This window comes from Mytilus edulis, chromosome 12, assembly GCF_963676685.1.
Source record: "Mytilus edulis chromosome 12, xbMytEdul2.2, whole genome shotgun sequence".
NCBI lineage: Eukaryota > Metazoa > Mollusca > Bivalvia > Mytilida > Mytilidae > Mytilus > Mytilus edulis.
In genome coordinates, this window is record NC_092355.1 from 9,222,218 (window position 1) to 9,247,296 (window position 25,079).

The 25,079-nt window shown below is 32.8% G+C and overlaps 1 protein-coding gene across 7 annotated transcripts in view; it reads left to right on the forward strand.

Annotated features, from left to right (window-relative positions):
- The window catches only part of LOC139499653 (double-strand-break repair protein rad21 homolog), a 127,973-nt gene extending 105,102 nt beyond the window's left edge, over positions 1-22,871 (forward strand). The window contains exons 1-13 of one of the 7 annotated variants that reach the window (XR_011658241.1): positions 362-543; positions 7,256-7,415; positions 7,877-8,106; positions 8,894-9,000; positions 13,041-13,241; positions 14,540-14,605; positions 15,292-15,399; positions 16,615-16,773; positions 17,790-18,013; positions 18,434-18,542; positions 19,205-19,539; positions 20,232-21,062; positions 21,143-22,871. Coding sequence is in view for 6 of the 7 variants with exons in the window: in XM_071288402.1 (XP_071144503.1) it covers positions 7,272-7,415; positions 7,877-8,106; positions 8,894-9,000; positions 13,041-13,241; positions 13,719-13,745; positions 14,540-14,605; positions 15,292-15,399; positions 16,615-16,773; positions 17,790-18,013; positions 18,434-18,542; positions 19,205-19,539; positions 20,232-20,528 (2,007 nt within the window). In the remaining variant the exon portion in view is untranslated. Of the gene's footprint in view, positions 1-347; positions 544-7,255; positions 7,416-7,876; positions 8,107-8,893; positions 9,001-13,040; positions 13,242-13,718; positions 13,746-14,539; positions 14,606-15,291; positions 15,400-16,614; positions 16,774-17,789; positions 18,014-18,433; positions 18,543-19,204; positions 19,540-20,231 lie in introns of those variants that run through there. The other 6 variants (XM_071288401.1, XM_071288402.1, XM_071288403.1 and 3 more) reach the window with 6 other exon arrangements.
- The last annotated feature ends 2,208 nt before the right edge of the window (positions 22,872-25,079 follow it).

A 25,079-nucleotide genomic window follows, 5' to 3' on the forward strand; every position in this document is an offset into this window, starting at 1 on the left:
GGTCATAAAAAAATTTATGCATCACCTTTTATTTTTTGTTGTGTGATTAACCTTTTTAATTAATGACCAAAACGTCTGATTAATTTTTATCTCTCAATTAACGTTTATTTTGATACGCTTGATTGGCAGCAGTGACATTATGCAAATGAGGGCACTTGCTAATCAAAGTAGTCATATCACCCCGCTATTTTTTTATTGGAATTAATTCAGTCTATAATTATATCAATTAAGAAGTTACTCTTACAAAAAAGAAAAAAAGAAATAATAATCAAATTAGAAAAAAAATCCATTTTAAATCAGCATTTTAAACAAAATATATTGCACTAATTTTAATCGCGGTTTTTTTTGGGAAAATCCGGCTAACTTTTCGAACCTGTTGTTTGGGCGGGAAGTGAAAGCGACGCCATTTTCTCTGTTTTCATGCCGATAAATGATGTGGAATCCCGTTGCATATTATTTAAATCACCATCCTGATTGATTTTACGAATAATTTCGTTATTGCTGTTTTCAAAATAAGAAATTGTTTAATTTTAAGAGTTGTTGGTGAGTAAACAAGAATTGCATCAATTACCGTCTGCTGACGAACTGTAAAATTATAAACGATCGACCCAATTAGGTGTGCATGTAGTATTTCCTAACGAACGAGTTAGGATGACAGCTACATGTACATACAAAATTAACTTTGTGCCAAAATTTCAAACAAAAATATTGACAGTTCAGAAATATACGTGCATTATCATGATGCCTTCGTGAATTCGTCAGAGAGTTTTATCCTTTATTATGATTATGTGAACCCTTCGTCTAAAATGATTGCACTGCAGAGGGGAGATAGGAATGGTCCTGATCCCGAAATCCCGGACTTAAAAAAACGTAATCTTGAGGTCCCGAGTTTAAATAATGTAGGGCAATCCTGACGTCCCGAAAACGGAAAAAAAGGATTCCTGGATCCTGAAAGGGTCAATCCCGAAATCCCAAGCTTAAAAACACCTTATCCCTTTAAAGGTCCTATCCCCCCCTCAGAATCCGGGTCCGTTTGCGCCCATTCACGTTCGCACCCACTCATGTTCGCCCCTTTCATTTTCGCACCCTACATGTTCGCGCCCAATTTTAATTGGTTTTGTGTTTAATAACTTTGTAATCAAGTTTTGGCAAGTAGTATTCTTAAAAGTATAATTGTTTTCATGGTCTCAAAATAAAGTGAGATAGCATTTTTTTTTGTGTTGAATAAATCTTAATCATGTTTTGGATAGTGTATTGTTAATAAAAATTATATTCCTTTCTAAATAAAGTGGGATTCTGTCAACGTTTTATTTTGTGTTGAATAATTGTTTATCATGTTTTGTTTAGTGTATTGCTATAACTTTTGATTCATTGACTTGTTTCAAAATGAAGTGAGATTCTGACTACGTTTCTTTTTTTTGTGTGTGTTGATTAAATTTTATCATGTATAGTGATATATAATAGTGTATTGTTTCATTATTTCAGATCAAAGGGACCAAGCTGTTAAAAACAATTATCTTTTGTGTTTTTCATTTAAAATCTTCAATCTTTTACTCATACTAACAGGGGTTGACACTAACTTTTGTAGGCACTAGCCCGCAAGGCTAGTAAAAATTATATTCAACTAGCCCTGTTCTGTGTCAGGTAGCCCGGTGAGTGGGCCAACGGCCCACAAGTGAGCTGGCCTACGGCCAGCGAACTTGCTAGGGGGGTCTGGGGGCATGCCCCCCCAGAAATTTTTTGAAATTTAGATGCAAAATCCTGCATTCTGAGGCCTTTTAAGAAGATGTTTTCAGTCTGAAAAATAATATTTCATATTTGTTTATATCTTCAGAAGAAAAGAAAAATTAAAAAAAAATTAACACCAAAGAAATCTAACGTCAGGAATTTGTCAAAACTTGCATTTTAACTGTTAATGAATTGATGATATATCTTAAATATTTATTGTGTTAACATTTTTAGTCAAACATTAACTTTTGAATATTCCATACCTACTTAAAAAAAAATAGTTCCTAGATTAAAGATATTTACCACAAAACCTGGACTACGTTTATAGGGTGGTTTAATGACTGACACCACATTCAATTTACAAATAATCCTGCAACATCAAATTAATTAATGACAATGTTGTACTGAACAGAACAATAGACCAACCACAAAGAAAGTGACAATCTACATTTACATCAAAACAAATATCATATGTGTGTTAATGTAGGATTAAATAGTGTCCCCCATGAAATGATGTCCCATGGACATTTTGTCTACTTCTGTGTAAAAGTGTCCCTTAAAAATATATTCTATTTGGACCTTTGATGGATATTTTTTCATAGTGAAATCATGTCCAAATTGCATTAAAAGTCTTGTCTAATACCAAATAATTTAATTTACAAAAAATAAGACTAGATAGACATTTGTTTTTAAATATACAGTAGGAATCAGTGAATTGTTTTAACATTTTTTTTATTGTCATTTTTTAACAAGAGCATGAAGAGGTCTCATTAACCCCAAGATTGCATCCACTCTCGTTATGGCATAGGTACAATACCTGTTTCAGTTTGTCTTTATGAATAACAAGTTTTAATGTTTTCTCCTGTGTTGTTTTTTTTTGTCAACATGTATATAAAACATTTCATTGTTTTTAATTTCAAATTGCTTCGGTTGGCCTTTCTTCTAAATGACCTTCTTTCATAATTATAATATCAAACTCTGGAGGGTTTTGACCATCACACAAAAAGTCATATAGCTGTTTATATTCACTACTTTCCATTTTTGTTTACATCTCTGTTGTCCTGATTTAAATTTCAATTTGAAAATGTGATATTCTGTCCCGTGAACAAAATTTCACAGATGAATGTCATGAATTGTGAAATATAGTTCAAGAAGACACAATTTCTTGGGACACTTTTTTGGCTTACAAAAAACTCATCAACTAAAATAATCAAATTAAAAAAAACAATGTTTTTGTTTAATTTTATTTACATAAATAAGTTGACTTGTTGCCTATTTTACTTTTGGTTTCCGATGCTGAGTCTTCATGTTCCAACTGATTTGTCTCATGACGAGTTTTAACCCTGTTCTCGTTAATGCATTATGACATGCATACATCCCGGTACGTGCAATGGACGCTTTCTGATACCAATGGCTTAGTCTTGTTATCATCATCACCCCTCAGCTAGCTAATCACATTTAATATTATTACCGGAAATTTACTTTCGTTTCAGTCCATTGCAAAAGTAAAGATAAATCCCGAGCAATACGAAAAGAATTATGACGACATGACAAACGCTATTTCGATAAAGACAGAGAAGATCGAAAAGTTTTCATCACCACGTGTACCTTTGGAGTAAAGGAAAATTTCAACAGGGAACCTTTCAATGCTCTATTTTAAGAACGAAAGGACATTTCCAATTTAAACTATTTACGCGACGACTATGTATTAGATAAGGCTAAACTATGCACACGATTTATCAGGATCTCTGATGTGATTAATAATAAAATATAATAAAACCAAAATGTATATGCAGTATAATTAATGTTTATTTCAAAACGGGTTATCTTGAAACGTGGTGCTTTCTTACTTTATGGGCCGAGTAATCTTAGGCCGAGTTGACTGTATAATAACGACTGGTTTACGGTAGAAATTTTACACTCCAGTATCTGTATCTGTATGTAAATAAAGAGGTCGTGGAACCAGTGTAGACAATATTCGACGAAGTTGTCAGATTTGACCGGCGTTTGGACTACTTTGCCGAAAGTACAACAGATTGATGTTCAATGACAAATAAATTTACTAGCCCCTTGGGCTACCGCGCCACGGACATTTACTAGCCCGACACAAAAGTTACTAGTCTCGGGCTAGCGGGCTAGCGTTAGTGTCGAACCCTGTACTAAGCTATAAATACATTCAGTATTTACACGAAAGCAATTAAAAACAACAATCATGATTTTCCAATTATTCAACTGGAATTTGAATTAAAATTGGGCGCGAACGTGTAGAGTGCGAACTGACCTTGGGTGCGAAAGTATATTGGGCGCGAACGGACCTGATACCCCCCCCCCCCCCCCCCCCCCCCCCCCCCCCTCACTGCAAAATCCAATAATGTTTCAAATTTCTGTCTGAATGAAAGACTTTTTAGACATTTTGTCGGTCAGGCCATGGAAGTATTATTTAAAAGGAATAACAACGTTGTCCATTCAAAGGTTTCATCTTCGTTACCTTACTTTCTTTTGATAATTCCTTAATTTGTTTAATATCTGGCATGGAAGTTGATTTTTGGCATGAGATCAATCAAATCACTGACACTTTTCTGTCATTTTCGTGTTCACTTTAAATTACAAACAGACAAGTTTTTGTCGTGTTTAAGTTCGAAGTAACCCAAATAGTCAAATTGTTACATTCCGCTGATGTACGCTGTTGCATAGAGTCATTTGTTCAATTTTTCTTTTAGTCCAATTTTCCTGTTTCTGGTTTGTTTGATCTTAATAGTTGAATTAAATTAATAGTAATCAAACTGACAAAGGGGTCTTGCAGCTGAGACTGTAATTGGATAAAATCATATGACTTTAGTACAGAGCTTTGCAGGCCGTTAATACATGCTTATTAGTCATTCTTATACCTTTTAAATATTATCTGTTCTCCATGGATTCGTAATTGTTCTGCCTACTTGTATGAAAAATATTAATATTACTATTATTAAAGATTAATAAACTTTTTCTGATATTTATATAAATACAAATATTTTATTGGCACAAACACAATTACAATAATTGGCAAAGGCCTATTTATAATATAGTATAATTTCTCGAAATTCATGAAAATACATGGAAAGAATTAAAAGAGAATGAAGTAAAAATAAAAACAACATTATGTTTTAATTAAGCTTGAAATGAGTATATAAATACAATTATGTATGAATTGTAAAACCTGTGAAATGATTCCTACATTCATTTAATATTAGTCATATCCAGTAATTCCTCCTGTCTGATATCTCTGCCCATTACTTCCCTGTGTGTGTCTACCGAAAAAATTTACCCTGCTATATAACTTTAACTTTAAGGTGGCACGGTAGTATTTGCAATCCAGAATTTAGGTTTCTCTTTTGTGTACCCTAAAGTCAACGTATCTGAACAGTGTGATTGGACAAAAAATACAGTATCCACTGAACATACTTTCCCAAACTGAGGGATGAATCAGGTGTAGAAAAATATTAAATATTTTTACCTACAGATGAAAATCATTTTTTCAGATTTTTTTTGAATTCATTGCATGATAATAGACCTAAAAGCACTAGTAGCCTTAAGTTTTTAAAAATAGCAAAAAAGTAAACGGTCATGATACACATTAAAATTCATTTCTGAATAGTAAAATGAAAGTACATGTACTTTTGTCTTCAGTTAACTGTGAATGTAGAATTTTTGGAAGTGTCAGAAAGTGGTGAAAATTCTAAAAAGGCTATCATTATCCCTCATGGGTCAGGAAATACTACCGTGCCACCTTTAAGAAAACCATTTGCTTATGTCATGCCAAATTAAAGGGAAATAATTCAATTTTAAAACTATGGAAAGCCAAAATAACAGAATTCAAAAAAAAAATTGAAATCCTGTATCTTTAAGTAATATGTATGTGAAAGTTTCACACAAGCTTTCTAGGTTTTTTTTGTGATATTTTTTTCGATTCTCATTGTACTGTACAACCCATTGACAAGGATGATGGTGTCTTACAATGTAGCTGCATACATAAAAAAACTTAATGTTGGCAATTTTGTTATGAGAATACTATTAACCCTTTCTACGCTATACACGGCATATGCCGCGATGACATATGCCGTCCGCCACTGCTATTCGCGGCCTATGCCACGATGACAACAGATTTTTCATAAGGACTCTTAAACCATTGGGTTTTCATTCGGGTCCTCTCTAATTTTTCCATGTATGAATCAAGGATATGCAAGATCTCATTTGCGCTTGAAATCCCGGCAATTTTTATTGTAAAATCATGCAGTAGAAGGAAAATTGAAGGAAAATAAAAACAAATATTTTGACAAATGCAAATGGCGGAAATCGGAAACGAAGCTGTAAATATGGAAATATTTCAGCATTTCTATGGCGAAATTGATGATGAGGATTAGTTAAAAGGTTTCTTGTTATCTCAATGTGTTTATTACATTCAATTCGTGTGGGAAATATGATTTGATCGATCATTACGAGACGTAGAAAAAGGGGGGAAAACGGAGGTTGACTGAAAATTTGGAGGACGGAGCCACTGATTTGTGCCATGATTACATAATACGTTGTGTATGGTGCAATACGCTACGGAATCGAGCAATTGGTGTCTTCTTTATTATATGGCAGATAAAAAAACAAAATAGGTGAAGACTAAAAGTAGTTTTTATTCAAAATTCAACGCAAATGTAACAAATTACACCTTTTACCTGTTAATTACTTGAAAATGCAGGTAACCTGATAAAAATTTTACTAAAATAGCTGCCTAACATTACAGTTCATACTCTCCTGAGCATTTTTCATGCAATAACTTTTTCTGTATCTCTTATAATAAAAAAGATACAGCAGTCTGAAAAGGAATATACTGTTCTCATGAATGAACACAAAAAAAATGCAGCAGCAGCAGCCATTTTTCTATTTTTTTGTGTAGCGTTGAAAGGGTTAACCATTCTATTGACATTCTTATCTTTTTTTTAATCCTTTTTTTACTATTTTTCTGATCTTTTATGAAGAAAATGTTTTAACATTTTTATTTATTCTTCTTTTTCACCTATTTCTTTATCATATTGACTTTAATTTTTTATATTTCTTCCTCCTTTCTTATTGTTCCATCGATATCACTAAAACATGCATGGGCAGACTTACTGGACAACCGCACTTCTGTGAGAAACACAGCTGACCCATCCATCTAATTGATTTTCTAATCATTTCGAATATATCTTTGTGGAAAAAAGTTAATTTATGTAAAATTGAGTCAATGAAAAAAATTAAATAAAATTTGATGCAATTTTTAACAATTTAAAGATTGATTTGATGTACGCTCTGGAGTCTAGCAGAAGTGATATAAAATATTGTCTTCATGAAATAACATGTTTCTGAAAAAGGGCATGGAGTCACACCATGCTAAATTGCTTTAGAATAGATAAAACGCTAATTAATGTGATACAATTTCCCGTGCTTTTTGCATGCACCTGTTATCTTTCACTTGCATAGATCTGTGTTTTAATATTTTATTTTATTTTTGTCATTTCAGATAACAGATATTCATCATGTTTTATGCACATTTTGTGTTGAGTAAGAAAGGACCGCTTGCTAGAATTTGGTTGGCTGCACATTGGGACAAGAAACTAACAAAGGCTCATGTGTTTGAAACCAATATAGACAGCAGTGTGGAGGCTATCATGCAGCCTCAGGTCAGGCCATAGTTAATGTTCTAATTGTGAAATTAAGGTTTTAATATATATATACCTAGAACTAACAATGTTTATGCCGTGAAATTTATGTTTTCAAAGACACAAACAGTTCAAGTATAGTAATATTTCTAGAAATGTCCTAATCTAAGCTGTACTATGTCACATATAGTTACCATTTGTAGTAAAATTGTGATTGAAAACCTGGACAGGTCGAACAGAAAGTTTTTGAAAGCAGAGAAAACTGCACTTTATAATAAATCTGCATGACTTTATCATATGACCATAAATATACTATAAATCAAGACTAAAAATAAGGTGTAGATACATGTATTTTTATTCAGTCACAGACTATGTTGTGGATGTGTTCTAATAGTCTTCTAAATGATAAAATACAAGTTTTGGTTATTAACATCACATAATTTGTGAATTGGCAGTTTTATTTGATAATTATATTTTTACAGGTTAAGTTGGCTTTACGAACCTCTGGACATTTACTGTTGGGAGTATGCAGAATCTACTCCCGGAAAGCTAAGTACCTGTTAGCTGACTGTAATGAAGCATTTGTTAAGATTAAAATGGCTTTCCGACCAGGTGTTGTAGATCTTCCGGAGGAGAATCGGGAGGCAGCAGTAGCAGCCATTACTCTTCAGGAAAATTTCCATGACTTTGATACAACCTTGGCTGATCTTAAGTAATTTAATTTAATGTAGAATCGCTTGAAATATCATCACAGGTTATTAATCTAAAACCAAACAATTAGTTAAATCTCAAATATTTTTAAGAATTGAAGCTTCTTTTATAATTTTATTTGGGTGTAAAAGCGTTGACCATAGCACTTTTTTTTTAATATGTTTGCACGAATAACGTTTATACAAACTTTGAAATTATAAAATGTACCATCCAATTCCTATCTTAATTACGTTTTCATGAAATCATGAGTTACATCATGCTTTTTATGCCTCACCTACGATAGTAGAGAGGCATTATGTTTTCTGGTCTGTGCATTCGTCCGTCCGTCTGTCCCGCTCCAGGTTAAAGTTTTTGGTCAAGGTAGTTTTTGATGAAGTTGAATTCCAATCGACTTCAAACTTTGTACACATGTTCCCTATAATATGATCTTTCTAATTTTAATGCCAAATTAGAGTTTTTACCCCAATTTCACGGTCCACTGAACATGGAAAATGATAGTGCGAGTGGGGCATTCGTGTACTGAGGACACATTCTTGTTTTTTTTCTTTTTTTCTTTTATGAATTTATTTTAAATTATCATGTATAGCAGTCATAGCTTTTGTACTTTACAGAAATTTTATATTATATTTTCTAACCATTGTAACTTGTTGTCACCAAGTTTAAATAATAGATTCTAAATTTTCTGGAACAAATCATAGAAACTGATATATGGACAAACAAATTTTATTATTAGTACCGGTAACCGTATTAAAATGACATTAAATATACTTGTTGATTTTAATTTTCAGTGATTTTGATGTTCAAGCCCAGTTTTCTGTGAATCAGAGCCGACCAGAAGAAATCACAATGAGAGAAGACCTATCTAGCATTACTTTTGTTGGAGATGATGGATTTGGTAAGAAAGGGTCAAAGAAAAAAGGGGGGACAGTCGGACATAACTTGTTGATATAATCAAAGAGATAATTACAAGCATATAATAAAGAGAGAGAGAGAACATGATTCTCACAAACTAATGAGGCAGCTAAATAAAACACATAAAAGATAAATTGGATTTGAGTTTTTTTACATGAAGGGAGATAACTCTAGTTTTGCCTTGATATCTATACTCAACGATTATACTTTAGAATAAACTAAAGCAGAATAAGTCTTCTTTTTTAAAAATTTTATTTGAAGACTCTTTAAAACAATAAAGTATTTCTTATCTATCCAATTTTGGAATAAAAACAATATTTCCTATCTATTCAGTTGAGGAACAAAATCATCAAGTAATGGAAAATTCAAGTGATTTTTTTTATCAGTTACTGGATGTGTGAATTTTTCCCTTTTCCTAATCAATTTTTGACCAACATATAAAAAAAAAAAATGTTTAACATTCAAGTATCTATGAAACCTGAAGATCATGCTTTGTAAACTTTATACTATCAGACTTCTGTAGAAAACATCACTTTAAACTATCCAATCAATGAAAGCAAAATTCAATTAGACCCTTGATTTTTTTAAGCAAAAACAGTTTAACAAGAAGGTGCAGACATTGTATATACAAAAGAAATTTGAAAAAAAATGTTTATTATAACAATTTGCCCAACAATTACACAATTTAATTTGTTTAGATATTATGGATGATACCTTCTGAGATGAGGATTCAGACTTGTGTGTAACATTTCACAATTCATAATTTTAAGAATTTGATTACAGTTAACTCTGGTTGTCTCGAACTCAGTTGACTCGAAATTTCGGATGAGTCGAAGTTTTCACGTGGTCCCGAACTTTATTCCATACAAAAGTATGTAATTCGACTCCTGATGAGTCGAAATTTCGGTTGAGTCGAACTAAATCTACGGTCCCAAGGTTAACAAAAGCATTCAAAATTCATTTTTTATCTCGAACTAATACACATATGTCAAAACATGACCTCCGGGATTTAAATTGATTGAAGAGTTAATCTGACAATACACGTGTAATTAAATTTCCGGTCATTGACCACTGTATTGATTTATGACATGCTATTTCTATGAGTGTTTACCTAAGATTATCTTTTATAGAATTTTGATAAATAATTAGTGATACATTGTTAATGTTCATGAAAAAGTATTTAAAATGTTTACAAAACAATTAATTTGTGATTTACACTAATGAGCTTGGGTGTGTATAAAGTGAGGATTATGGCTTCCGTTGATGATCACCTAAAAACTACTCAAACGGCGTCTTTGATCTTGTTATATTTTCTTTTGAAAAGAAAGAGTGAGATAAAACAAAATGAATAGAAATCAAAATTTTCTTAAATCTTTTGTATCCGAGAATAAACAATTTTGTCAGCTATAATCGACCTGAATAACAAAACTATCGATTGGAATTTACACTCTTGGAAAAGCCATAGGATTTTTTTTTAATTGAAACAATTGAATAAGTAAAAATAATATCATTATAATAATAAAAGACTGTGATATACAAACACATCGATCTGATACTAGAATATCGATCCCCTTGCCATATTCACCCGGATTTATTTTAGCTTTACCAAGCTTAGCAAGAGTTGTGTCCTTTAGATTGTCGAACTTCCGGTGTTCGTTTGAGTCGAACTACGTGTATCTCGAAATATTTCTCTGGTCCGGCTGACTTCGACATAACGAGAGTCGACTGTATTTTTTTAATATCACCATTTACTTATTAACCGGATTTTTATGACAAAAATGTTGGTTATTGATTTGGGGATGTACGGCGGGCGGGCGGCAATCAAATGTTGTCCGTGCATTAACTCATGAACCGTTCAATCTAAGCTTTTAAAATTTTAATATGTTGTTACTGACAACTAAATGAAGGTCAAGTTCAATAATGGCGATTTTGACTTTTACCGTTCAGGAGTTATGGTTCTTGAAAGATTGAAAAATGAAGTTTCCAGTCGTGTCCGTGCATTTACGCATGAACTGTTCTACTATAGCTTCCCAAATTTTAATATGTTGTTACTGATGACAAAATGGAGGTCATGTTTAATAATGACGATTTTGACTTTTACCCTTCAGGAGTTATGGTTCTTGAAAGATTGAAAAATGGAGTTTCCAGTCATGTCCGTGCATTTACGCATGAACTGTTATACCAAAGCTTCCCAAATTTTAATATGTTGTTACTGATGACAAAATAGAGGTCAAGTTCAATAAAGACGATTTTGACTTTTACCCTTCAGGAGTTATGGTTCTTGAAAGATTGAAAAATTGTGTTTCCAGTCGTGTCCATGCATTTTCTCATGAACCATTCAACCAAAGCTTTTGAAATTTTTATATGTTGTTACTGATTGTAAAATGACGTTTCCATTCACATTGTTGCATTTACTCATGAACCATTCAATCTAAGCTTTTCAAATTTTAATATGTTGATACTGATGGCAAAATGGAGGTCAAATTTAATATTGACGATTGTCACTTTCACCATTCATCAGTAATGGTTCTTGTGATATTGCCAGGACACAAATAAATATTAATAAATCTGGTTTGCTGTCGTTGTGACAGCCTCTTGTTTTTTAATTGAAATAAAAATCACCAAATGATTAAATCACACTCCTGTGGGTCAAAAATAGTTTTGCAAGAAGGTGCAGACATAGTATATACAAAAGAGATAAAAAAAAAAAAAAAAAAAAAAAAAAACAATTTTCACAACAATTACAGGATATATTTAATTTGACTAGATATAATGGACACTTTTGGAGATGAGAATTTTATGTCTGTTCTCTGTGATTCACACAGTTTATATTGTGCCTTGGCCAGTCTGAACTTTATCTGTGAAGTCATGCTAACGGTAGCATGTCAATCTACCATCCCATGCTACTGCACTATAGATAAGTGTGGGTCACAGTGTCAGACCTTTATTGGTAAGAAACTGATCATTTCACAGTCTTCACGCTCAACCACAAGTCTAACAGCCACGGCTTGTAAAATTCTTTACTACAAGCTAACAGAAACCAACTAAAATTTCCAAAAAAATAGAGTTTCGGCCTTATGGACTTTAAAGTTTGTCGTGAAGGCTGATTCTGACACCTGTTTCAATTATCCTGACCCTTATTGTTCTATTGTTTGGACTGAGGTCACCAAGTATATCAATTTTTTACTGATCATTGTCATGATTGTAGCAATACTATTTTATTTATAAAAATAAATCAAAATTGGGACCTCAAATACTTTTCATAGTTATAGTTAGATATTGATGTTTTCCTAGAAGTAGAAATTTTTAACCATTTTAAAATTATTTTAATAGTTTAAAATCAGTTATAATTTCATATTGGCTAGTTTTTGGTGGAGGAATTAAGAAATTTCTTATGATCAGATTTTTTGTGCAGAGTAATGGTCCTTGGACTAAGAAAATTCATTCAAATAATCAATTTTCTGCATTTTAAAAAAAAATTTCGTCATGCTTGAAGATATCAACTTGATATTTGTGTCAAATTATAGATCAAGGAAGAATTTTGTTCCAATACAATGAATTTTTAATTGGTAGGAGACTATGTATTGCCATGCAATTCTCACAAAATAAATAAAGAATGGGAATGGAGAATATGTCAAAGAGACAACAACCCAACCAAAGCATAGACAACAGCCAATGGCCACCAATGGGTCTTTAATACAGCAAGAAAATCCGGCACCCAGAGGTGTGCCTCAGCTGGCTTCTAAATAAAAATGTGTACTAGTTCAGTGACAATGGATGTCATACTTAACTCCAAAACATAAATGAACTTGTATTAAAAAAAAATATAAGACTAACAAAGGCCAGAGGCTCCTGTTTTGAGACAGGTGCCAACATTGGGGATGGGGGGGACATGTTTAGTGAGATCTCAACCCTCCCCCAATACATCTAGACAATGTAGAAAAAACAGAACACAACAATGCACACAGTAAAATGATTGTTTAAGAAAGCTATAATGACATGTTGCTATGACTACCTTTACAGGTGATATTGGTTTTGATGACAGAGAAATCCTCCGGGACGCCACTTCATTTGAGGAATCTCTCTACAAACAACCAGATCACGAACCTCTTGTTGAAGAAAAAACCCTCAATGAGAATGCTAACGAGAAACCAATGGACGTAGATAATGATATACATGCACCAATGGATGATGATCTTAGTCCTGTTGATGGAGGATTTATGGGTAAGAGCATGTCAGGAATGAGAAATGTTATAGGATGTGAATGTCACTTTAATTTTTTAAATCTTCAATTGCACAGTAGTGCCCATTAGCAAGAAATCATTTAAACATTGTGTCCAAACTTGCACCAACTGTTTAGGGTAAGACTCCTGCGGTCTTATCAGGCTGGGCTAGGCTCTGGGAATGATTTCAGACTATAGAACTACACTACATCTTTGGTTGTCTAGAAATTTATTTATATCAATCACAGTTGAAAGCAAGGTTAAAAATTATCACAACATATGGACATAAACAAAGCACACAACTTGACATCAAACATACTATGATCAAAAACAATTCAATGATGAAAATTAATTTCTCTATCCTGAAGGAAATTGCTGTCATACTACTAATGAATATGTGCTCCACAACTTGAAGTTTTCCAGGATTTGACACCAATAAAGATTTTACATGTACAAATTATCTTTTTATACATTGTAGTAAAAAACCGTAGAAAACGAAAAAGGTGTAAGTGGTCATCTGTTGATTTTTAATTATCTTAGTTATTAAAGAAAAATTTATTCCAGAAATCAATCCCATACAGAGATTGCTATTTATAGATTATCGTTGATCATCTCAACAAGATTGATTTTATCGCTTAAGCTCGTAAGGCGAAAGTGAGAAAAGGTATCAAGTTGAGATGACTAATGTTTTTCTGTTTTGTGCTATTTTACCTTTGAGGATGTTGTTAATTTCATTGACAGATTAGTTTCTAGCGATAATTTTCAAATCACTCTACTGTGCTGAGGAAGTAAATGCCAGTCAGATGAAAATATCATAAAATAGCGATAATTAGTTATAACTGATTGAAACTCTTGCACACTGTTGATAAATATTTCTGGAATAACTTTTGTGAATATTGCTATGACTTTGTTTATATCTTTCAATGTATCCACATAAAGATGTAAGCGCTGTCAATTATTTCATACTTTTATTTGTTATTTTAAGTACTTATTCTTGTTGCAAATATTACAAGTGAATATTTAATATTTGAAACCAGTATAAAAAAATTAAATGAGACTTGAATGGTTTGTTTCCCAAATTTTTATTGATTTTAGAATTTATACAAATCTGTATATCAAAAACATGTCTCTTGAATTTTTTTGAATTTTTTTTAATCTCTCATAAGCATAATATATCGGTTTCAATCTCACTTGTAATTTTGCATTTGCATTAGTTAAAATTTACATGCAAACCTAGTGTCATGTAATAACTATATACACCATAGGTTTGTCAGTATGTATGTTTGTTTGTTTGTTCAGATGATGATGACGACGACGATGATGATGGAGGAGGCTTTGGGGGCGGAGTTGATCAAGAATTCTTCGGTAAGGTTTCTAGTCCATGTTTTCAGATGTTGTTACTAGCTTGTTGTATACCATTGATTTTGCAGGGCACCGTTTCCAGATATCAAATCTGGAATTTTATTTTGTTTTCACATCTTTGAGATGCTGAAAGATTTTCTTTACAGAAGACCTTTAGAACAGGTAACTTTTTAATTATGGACAGAAAATTGTGAAATAAATTATCTGGGTTTTGTTTATAAATGACATATTTACATGCATCCAGAAAAATTTTTTAATTAGAAAATAGATTGAGGTTTATTTCTGCAAATACATAGAAATCAAAAGTGAACCCTAAGATCTGGCCTCACGGTCATAAAACTTTCGAGTATGATTTTTGTACTGAGACTCGAAAATCAACCAATCAAATTGCTGGATTTCATGTTTCGAGCATGATTTCTGTGCTCAGAGCACTGAGCAAAGTTTTATGCCTTTAAGGCCTGGAAAATATCAGTGAAACAAGGATTGATACACAATTTCTGGAAATAACCAATTAGGGAGCGGAAATATCATCTGAAACAAATAGTTCAAAACAGAGCTGTGTTTCTTTACAGTCTGCTTGTTAGTATTGTACATTTTTACATCATTTTTGAGATTGTTTATCCTATATATCAAACATTATTTTGAACTTGAGTAATTTGTTTAGTGAAATTTCAATTTTATTTAACCAGGTGATGATGATTTTATGAATTCGGGAGGTTTGTTTGAGGATGCCCCCGTGGCGGATGTATCAATGCCACAAGTACCTGAGGCTGAAACAACCATATCAAAACCAACAGGTAATATAAAAAAGATGATTTGTATTATTGCCAATGAGACAAATATTCACTAAAGACCAAAATGACACAGACATTAACAACTATAGGTCACCGTACGGCCTCCCAACAATGAGCAAAGCCCATACCGCATAGTCAGCTATAAAAGGCCCCAATAAGACAATGTAAAACAATTCAAACGAGAAAACTAATGGCCTTATTTATGTAAAAAAATGAACGAAAAACAAATATGTAACACATAAACAAACGACAACCACTGAATTACAGGCTCCTGACTTGGGACAGGCACATACATAAATAATTAGGAGGAGTTAAACGTGAGCGGGATCCCAGCCCTCCCCTAACCTGGGACAGTGGTATAACAATGTTTCTATCTTTGACTGATATGTACCAACACAAACATGTGTTTGGACATGAAGATGTTTAGGCCATAAAAAGGATCAGACAAAACTCCCATTATTTTTTCTGTGTGGTAATAATTGCACCAGCCAATGAATTTTGTGCCTCCAAAATTTATTTAGGTGTGTATGACAACTAGTAGAATCCTGAAAATATCAACCTAAATGATACAGAAATCAACACCACATTGTATTGTACAAGTGTCTATAAATATTCATCAATCCTTAAGTTTTAACATTGTAGAGTAGAGTATCTCCTCACTTTAAGCTTATCTATTGTGAACAATTATGGTGGAAAAGGAGTAGGGGCAATAAGGCCCATATTTGGCCCAAATATTAACTAGTGCAAATTGAAAAGTTTCCATACATATTCCTAAAATGTCCAAATTTTACATAAAATAAGTTATAATACATCAATAGTTATAATAAAGTTCTTTGTAGATTATTTTGTTGTTTCTTATCTGTCCAAGATGTTTCCTCTAAGGAAACAATGACAAAAAACTGCATCAACTTTACAGTTTTATTTGTTTTTTAGAAATTGGTACATTTTATGACATTATAGTAACACTATAACATCAAAATGCTATTGTTTGTCATTTATATTTCGTGAATTTATACATTTCCAAACATGTGTAAGATTATAATAGTTCTCAAATATTTTTATTTTTCTTGGGGCTTAATGAACAAGAATATATCTATATTTTAAACTGTTTGCCAATTATAAACTTTTTAGAAGAGAATAGGTCTACATTTGTTAACTGATTAAACTGTTTAGAAGAGAATTGTTCCAGTTAACTAATTATTGATAATATTTTTTTAGAAGAGGATACGTCCAAGATACCAGAGGAATTAGAACCAGCAGCACCACAGACGACATCCATGGCCAGTATTGTAGGTCCAGCAGGGGAACAGACAACACTCATTAACAATGAAGAAGAGGCTTTTGCCTTACCTCCCTTGGATGCCACTATATTCCCAGGTAGGTGGAGTTATTCAGATCTATTTGGCCTGAATATGATTGAAATGAACACACCAACCATTTGGCTACAGAAAATTCTAGAGGCAATGTGAAAATTGAACCTGCCAGTCTATAAATGGTTGATTACCTAGATTCTGACAGGTGGTTTATTTCTTCTGTTGAATCCAGTAACTTGATAAAGGCCTTAAAGATTTGTAATTATGTCCGTAATTCATCATTATTTCAATATTTCTAATGGAGAAGCCAAACTCTATAACCCTGTAATTATACCCACGCTTTGAAAAAGGGGAGGTATACTATTTTACCTCTGTCTGTCAGTCAGTCCGTCCCATGAATATTTTCGTCGTATTTACTCAGGAACTACAATGCCAGGATTTCTGTAATTTGGTTTCAGGCTTTATATAAGTCAGCTATAACGTGTGATGCGTTTTCAGATTCATCACTCAACATCTCCCTGAGATGACATTTTTGCGACAGGGGTATCATCAGTGAGCTTCACCTGTTTTTGGTGATTTGGTTAATTTTTTGTGGTTAAGACAGAATTTATCAAATGTCTATCGTCCTGAACGTGCATGAAATATTCAATCAATCAATCACTTGTCTAAAGAACATTTGAAATTAGGTTTTAATCTATATGTACAAAATTTGTTATTCCAAGAATGATAATGAATCAACATTAATTTTATGCCCCACCTACGATAGTAGAGGGGCATTATGTTTTCTGGTCTGTGCCTCCGTTCGTCCATCCGCTTCAGGTTAAAGTTTTTGGTCAAGGTAGTTTTTGATGAAATTGAAGTCCAATCAACTTGAAACTTAGTACACATGTTCCCTATAGTATAATCTTTCTAATTTTAATGCCAAATTAGATATTTACCCAATTTCAAAGTCCATTAAACATGGAAAATGATAGTGCGAGTGGGGCATCCGTGTACTTTGGACACATTCTTGTTTTTATAAAATTTTGAATCTCTTTAATACTAAAAACAGTATATTTAAAGATGTTATTTTATTTTTAGGAACAGAAGGCAAAAGGCGAAGAAAGAGAAAACTGATTGTAGATGAACAAAAGGGTTTCCCTGGTGAAACAATGAAATTACAATTATCCGATACATCAGATATCATTAGTACATTAGATCTGGCTCCACCAACCAAAAAACTCATGCATTGGAAGGAAACGGGGGGCGTGGAGAAACTTTTCTCATTACCTGGTAGAAATATTGTCTCTAAAGTCACTTCTAAGGTGAGGAAGGATAATTCAGGTGTTAAGGTTTTGTTACTTGTTAAATAAAAGGTATAGAATATTTCTGTCGTCTGGAACAGATATGACATTGGCAGACTTAATTTTCTTCAACATTCACCCCAAACTATTAAAGGACCTACCTATTGTATTTATTGTTAATTTGTTCTCATCCTAAACATGACATTTTTGCCACTGGATGCCAAGCGAACAATAATCAATCATTCATATAGCCCTGTGCCTTGTCATATGGTTATCATACAATTTTACAAAGAAAACATTATTATTGAATAAAGACACAAATTACAGAAATCTTGATACTTTTTTACTGATTTCACCAAAAGAAGGTTGGTAATACAAGATTTTTGTGAATTTGTTGAGATGATTGATGTTTATCTCATTTTATTCCTGATTATTTTGTAGCTATTTTCAAGAAATTTAATAACCAAACAAGTTAAGGATGACGAACCTGAACAAGAAGACTTCTTACAATTAGAGGAAGAAGAAATTGCAAGGAATGACAAATCTCAAGGTATGTATCCACTTTGATACAAGTGTTCAGTTAATACAGGCTTAAATTATTCACTGTTCAACTTACAAACAATGTATGCCTGTAATATTTAAGGGCTATTCCAGAAAAAAATGTAAGGGGGGTTGGAAGGCACATTATATTAATAATACATGGGTGATTGGTATCAGAGCAACTTTCACACTATAAGGCACTATAATTCTCAATTACAATTGTCTGGGTGGCGGGTGCTGACAAAAACTGCCTTCCAACCCCACCCCCCTACATTTTTTTTCTGGAATAGCCCTTACAAAGAATGTATGCCTGCTATATTTAAGATAAAATGAATTGATGCTAAATTTGGTTGTTTTCATGTTTTTTTAAATCAAATGCATTTGAACATAATTGAATGATTAAACCCAATTTCTAAGCTGAACTTTTAAATAAATGGTTAAACTTTATCCATGTTATTTCCAAATTTGATTACAATTAATTATTCCACTGTATTTGAATGCATGATTTTATTGTCTATCTGTTTGCAGCTTCATTTCTGAAATGTTCAATTAGAGACCTAACATTGGTTTGATTCTAAAACCTATATAGTAGCTGACTGAGTTTACACATTTATAGCCAAAATAGGAACCCTACATATTGGAACTTGGTTGTACATAATATTTGTTTTTCAGATAAATCTCGAGCAAGGGAAGAATTCAGTACAATAATGGAAGAACCATCAATACTAGATGCATCGGTCAAATCCAATTTACCAGATCGTCAATCTATACAGCCTGTTGTTGATCGACAATCAATACAACCAACTCTCCAAGATACAACAAACCCTCAGGACTTGCTGGTCAATACCTTCACAGAGGAAGTGCCTCAACCTCAGTTAGACGTGTCAGAACCCCAACTACCGCAGCCTCAGTTTGATCAGTATGAAGATCCCCCATCAATAGCACCATTCTCTGTACCACCCCCATCAGTACCTCCTCCATCGGTACCCCCACAGGCTGAAGTTCCAGTAAGTATTGTTTATCATACTATCATAGTCTGGTATTATTATTGTGAATTATATAATTTCAGGAAAGTCTTGATTTTACTGTCACAAATATCCCTTTACCTAGCTCTGCTCCCCTGCTCTGAAAGGTAAACTCCATTTGTGAAAGTAAAATCCATGTTTTAAGAAGGCTTAACTGAAAATGCAATACAGTTATCTACTAGATTTACAGTACACAATTTGGTTTGAATAAGGACACTTGTCCCACGGAAAATTATTGTTTAAATTACACCTGGACTATATTTGTTGAATAAGTTAAATAAGAAAAATTTCGACTCCAAGGTAAATTTAAATCAGAAATGTTAAAATCAAAAGCTCAAACACATCAAACAAATGGAAAGCAAGTAGATTTATTCTAATGTGTGCAGGTCACTCCTTCAAAGTTAATTTGACCTTAATGGATCTTTTAAAGTGGAATAGCCACCTGTAGTGGCAAAATAATTTCACAAGACAAATAAGATGTAAAAAATGTGTTTCCACAACCTTGGAAATTTGTAATTTATCTTGTTTATAGTTGTTAAAACACTATACATGTTGTTTAACTTTTTGTACTCTGTATAGTTTTAAAACTTACTACATGAGTTAGCAGGTGCGGAGTCTTATTTGTATCACTGAAATATAACAATAGTGAACAATTATTATATTATATTTTACAGGGTTTCAGAACAGATGAAGATCTTGAAAATGAGCTAATGCCAGAAAATGAAGAACAAGAAGAAAAGAGACTTACAAAACGTACACATCAAATGCAGCATGCTTTAGAATTAGCATTTAGATACAATAATAGACTTAGTTTTGCTGAAATGTCACGTAATTTATACAAAAAACAATCAGCATCCCGGTTTTATACTTTGTTGGTTCTTAAAAAGTTTCAGGCTGTTGAAGTGAGTCAACAGAAAGAGTTTGGTGACATTTGGATCAGTAAAGGACCACAGTTTGGCCTGGTGTCATGAGTGGACTACAAGGACTAGGACAATGTCTGTTAAAACCTGTTTATGTTGTTTAAAAGGAGAAATTGAAGGCATCTATTGTATTTTAACCTGGAACATGTTATAGAGAGAAGAAATGATTATGATCTCTTTATGTGTAGAAATAGCTGGATTCTTGAAAAGTTTTATGTCTAGAGGATTATGTACAAAGTTAACCATACAACTGTTATTGATAATGACAACATATAGTAGAATAGTCTGTGAAATGTGAAGGTGAATCTTTGGTATGAAAGTGACAACAGTTTTATTTTCTAAACCAGATTTTATAATCTAAATTGTTATAGTTCGATAAATCCACGATAAACAGAAATCACATCAGATGGGCAACATAAGATTTTTATGTAAACATCTAAAATATTTTTAAAGTAATGGAAATAATACTATTTTTTTATGGTTTTATTTTAAACTTATTGATTTTATGTGACATACATTTGTGCTGTCCAACATTGCTTGGCGTGGGTAGGGGGTCATAGTCGGATTAACATCATGAAATATTTTGTGCAACATAATTAAGGGTGAACACTCAACTGATATCTTTGAGATTAAACATACGTCTGCCACCAAATGCCTACATGTAGCTGCTGCAGGACTCAAATTTTGATGCTTTAGTTTTATTGTTTGGGCTTATGACACTTCAATTTTGTAATTAAAAGCTTTCGTGTTGGATTTTGTAAAAAAAAAGAAGTTAAACTACTGTAATGAAATTCAAATTAAATGAAAAATTGAAAGAAAAGTAGTGCCAGCAAAATATTTAATGTCATTGATTTTTGGGGGGAAATTTGAATTGGCATAATTCTTTAAATAATTGTGTACCTATATGATGTAAGGGGCTGCTGTTGTGTATGATTTAGATAACACTTGTTCTGATGGTACAAATATATATAATAATGAATGATGTAAGTAACCTTGTTTCTAATGATTTAAGGAACTTTGTGTGTCTGGTGTAAGGGCTTTTTCATTAAATTGACTGTACTTGGGTCGGAAGGTATAAATTTTGTCCATTGTTCTATGAACAACTTAATCATTGAACTAATTAAGTAATCTGCAACATCAGGGGTCATGTAAACATTTGAATAAATAATAACTTGGGTCAAAGCTAATTGGCTGACAGTAGGGACAGGTTATAATTGTCATAATACACTGATGTCAACTATCTTTCGATACCACACTTTAACCAATTATAAGCTTTTTGCCAAAATTCCAAACAAACATTATTTTTTTATAGGTTTATGTTTTTAGTGAAATAAACACGACCTATTCCATTTGTAAAAGTTTAATGCAATTTGGTCATTTTCTAGTAATGTTTAGCATAGAAAGAAATTTGCTAAAATTATGTATTGACCTTCCGACCTCTATTACAGTATATTTACATGGACTAGCGATATTATTGTCTTTGTTAATTATGCTGTACCATTGTTGATAAAGGCAGCTTTACGTGTTCTGTCGTATATAGTTTATTCTGTTATTTATTGTAATACATAGTGTATGTTTTTAGTGTTAATCGTAGGGTCATTCAATTTTTCAAAACCATTCAGCATGTTAAAATGAAAACCAAACCATAACTTATTTTCACTTGCATATCTTGGATATAGAACACTCATATAAATTGATGTCTGTTTTGGACTTTGAATACACCTGATCCACTTTGTCTGCTATTTTTTAAAGGCAGAGAAAGGGATGGGGGAATGCTTCCTTCAAGGTTTATTGTACAGGATTTTCTTACTCGTGACAGTTGTAAAAAAATACCAAGCATAATATTGGAAATTGGAAAATTTAGAAAATGATTCTATGTCCTGAAAATACTGCATAATTGTTAACACTGAGTTTACTAAATCGATTTTATTCTGGTTTTCAGGGATTTTACACAACTTATTTAACTTGTCTGTGTTTCAAAGCTCCAAAGTAGAAACTTTTAATACCTTTCATATTAAAAGTGATTAAGAGTTATTGCCCTTGTGTGTTGAACAAAGTGTGATAACAAGGAAGATGGCTTTTGATCATTCTTAATTAATATGTTTATAAAAAAGAAGGTTTTTTCTCAAATACTGTGTGTTTATTTTCCTATATTACATATGATAAAAGAACATAATTTTATAAAAAATAACTTCACAGTTAATTAAAGAAAAGTCTTCTTAACTCAGTTTACATGATGTGTTCACATTAGTTTTAATTATTTTAGGTCATTGCTTTTAGTAAGTTTCCATTTTAAAGACAACTGCTAAAGTTGACAAACACAATTTTATAGTCATGTCATCTATATCAATCATTCATTATCATTCATATTTTATAATAAAACATGTTTTAAGATTTGGAAGTTGTTTTAATTAAGAAGAAAAGAATATTACACCCCTCTCACTAAACCTTGTTCTTACTGTATGTAGCTTTTGTTACGTATTACAGAGTTTCTGCATTAATGTAGAATTGTACACCACTCAGTGACTAATGACTTTTGTAACCACCTGGTTTGTTTGGCCGAATCAATTCTCATACTTATGTTAGGTAAATCAGAAGGGCTTCGTATTGATCATAAGCTTGACACTGATTAGTTACATCTGACTGACACCTGCTTCCTCTTTTCCAATTCTTTTACCATAGATTCCAATCATTTCAATTTTTCTGTAATTGATTCCAATTCCTGCACTAATTACAGTGTTGCAGTCAACAGTCTACTTGTTACATGTTGTACCAGATTCCTGGTGTTGAACAGTTCCCATTTAAACATTTTATAGCTTCATTGCAGATAGTTGACTGTAGGAATGAGTGCTTAGTTGATAAGAACTAAATACTTAAAGGTTTCTTAGAACTATCCACACTGGAAAATGATCTATTCCTTCATTGTGTAATGCCTAATAGTAAATAAACAATGCAAGGCTAATTTTCAAATGCATGATATTTCAATGGAAAACCTGAATATTGTATTTAATTAAGTTCGTGTGTCAAACAAAAGAAGGCCTCGCTTTGGTATTTGATTTTTGTATGATCTTTTATCATGTTTATGATGTTGTTTCATATCTGCCAGGCATTGTCCTTTTATATGATGATACTGATGTTTTCATTGTCTCAAACTTGGAGAAAGATGCACAATGTGAGTCAAAGATGCTATTTAAGTAGCAAAAGAAAAAAAAATTCTATACAGATAAATATATGTTACAAAGTTTTTTGTTTGTCATTAATTTTCCTAGACCCAGTTTCACAGCTCCTTAGAAAATCTAGTTTGATTTTATCGAATCGTTGGGCCAGCCAACATGGCCACAATGGCTACAAATCGAACATGATTGCATTGTGTTTTATCTTTAACTGTCATTAATGGAGAAAATCTTTTTTCCAAAAATCCAAAATTGGATCGGCTACAAAGTAACAACACTTGGTCATCACCTCATAAGGAACATTCATGCTATGTTTGGTTTCATTCCATTCAGTGGCTGTCTAAAAGAAGACATTTGTATATATTTTCCATTTGGCCCTATGTTAAACTAAGTCCCCCGCTGGCGACCATCTTGGATGATGGATGGGCTACAAAGTAACAACACTTGGTCATCACCTCATAAGGAACATTCATACTATATTTGGTTTCATTCCATTCAGTGGTTCTCTAAAAGAAGTCATTTGTGTGCATTTCCCATAGGGTGCTATGTTATACTAAGCCCCCGCTGGCGGCCATCTTGGATGATGGATCGGCTGCAAAGTAACAACACTTGGTCAGCACCTCATAAGGAACATTCATGCCATGTTTGGTTTCATTCCATTTAGTGGTTCTCTAAGAGAAGTCATTTGTATGCATTTCCCATAGGGTCCTATGTTAAACTAAGTCCCCGCTGGTGGCCATCATGGCCATCTTGGATGATGGATCGGCTACAAAGTAACAACACTTGGTCAGCACCTCATAAGGAACACTCCTGCCATGTTTGGTTTCATTCCATTCAGTGGTTCTCTAGAAGAAGTCATTTGTATGCATTTCCCATAGGGTCCTATGTTAACCTAAGTCCTCCGCTGGAAGTCATCTTGGATGATGGATCGGCTACAAAGTAACAACACTTGGTCAGCAACTCATAAGGAACACTCCTGTCATGTTTGGTTTCATTCCATTTAGTGGTTCTCTAGAAGAAGTCATTTGTATGCATTATCAATAAGGGTCTTATGTTAAACTAAGTCTTCCCCTGGCGGCCATCTTGGATGATGGATCTGCTACAAAGTAACAACACTTGGTCAGCACCTCATAAGGAACATTCATGCCATGTTTCATTTCATTCCATTCAGTGGTTCTCTAGAAAAAGTTCAAAATGTAAAAAGTTAACAACGACGGACGCCAAGTGATGAGAAAAGCATGATATTTCAATGAAAAACCTGAATATTGTATTTAATTAAGTTCGTGTGTCCAACAAAAGAAGGTCTCGCTTTGGTATTTGATTTTTGTGTGATCTTTTATCATGTTTATGATGTTTCATATCTGCCAGGCATTGTCCTTTTATATGATGATACTGATGTTTTCATTGTCTCAAACTTGGAGAAAGATGC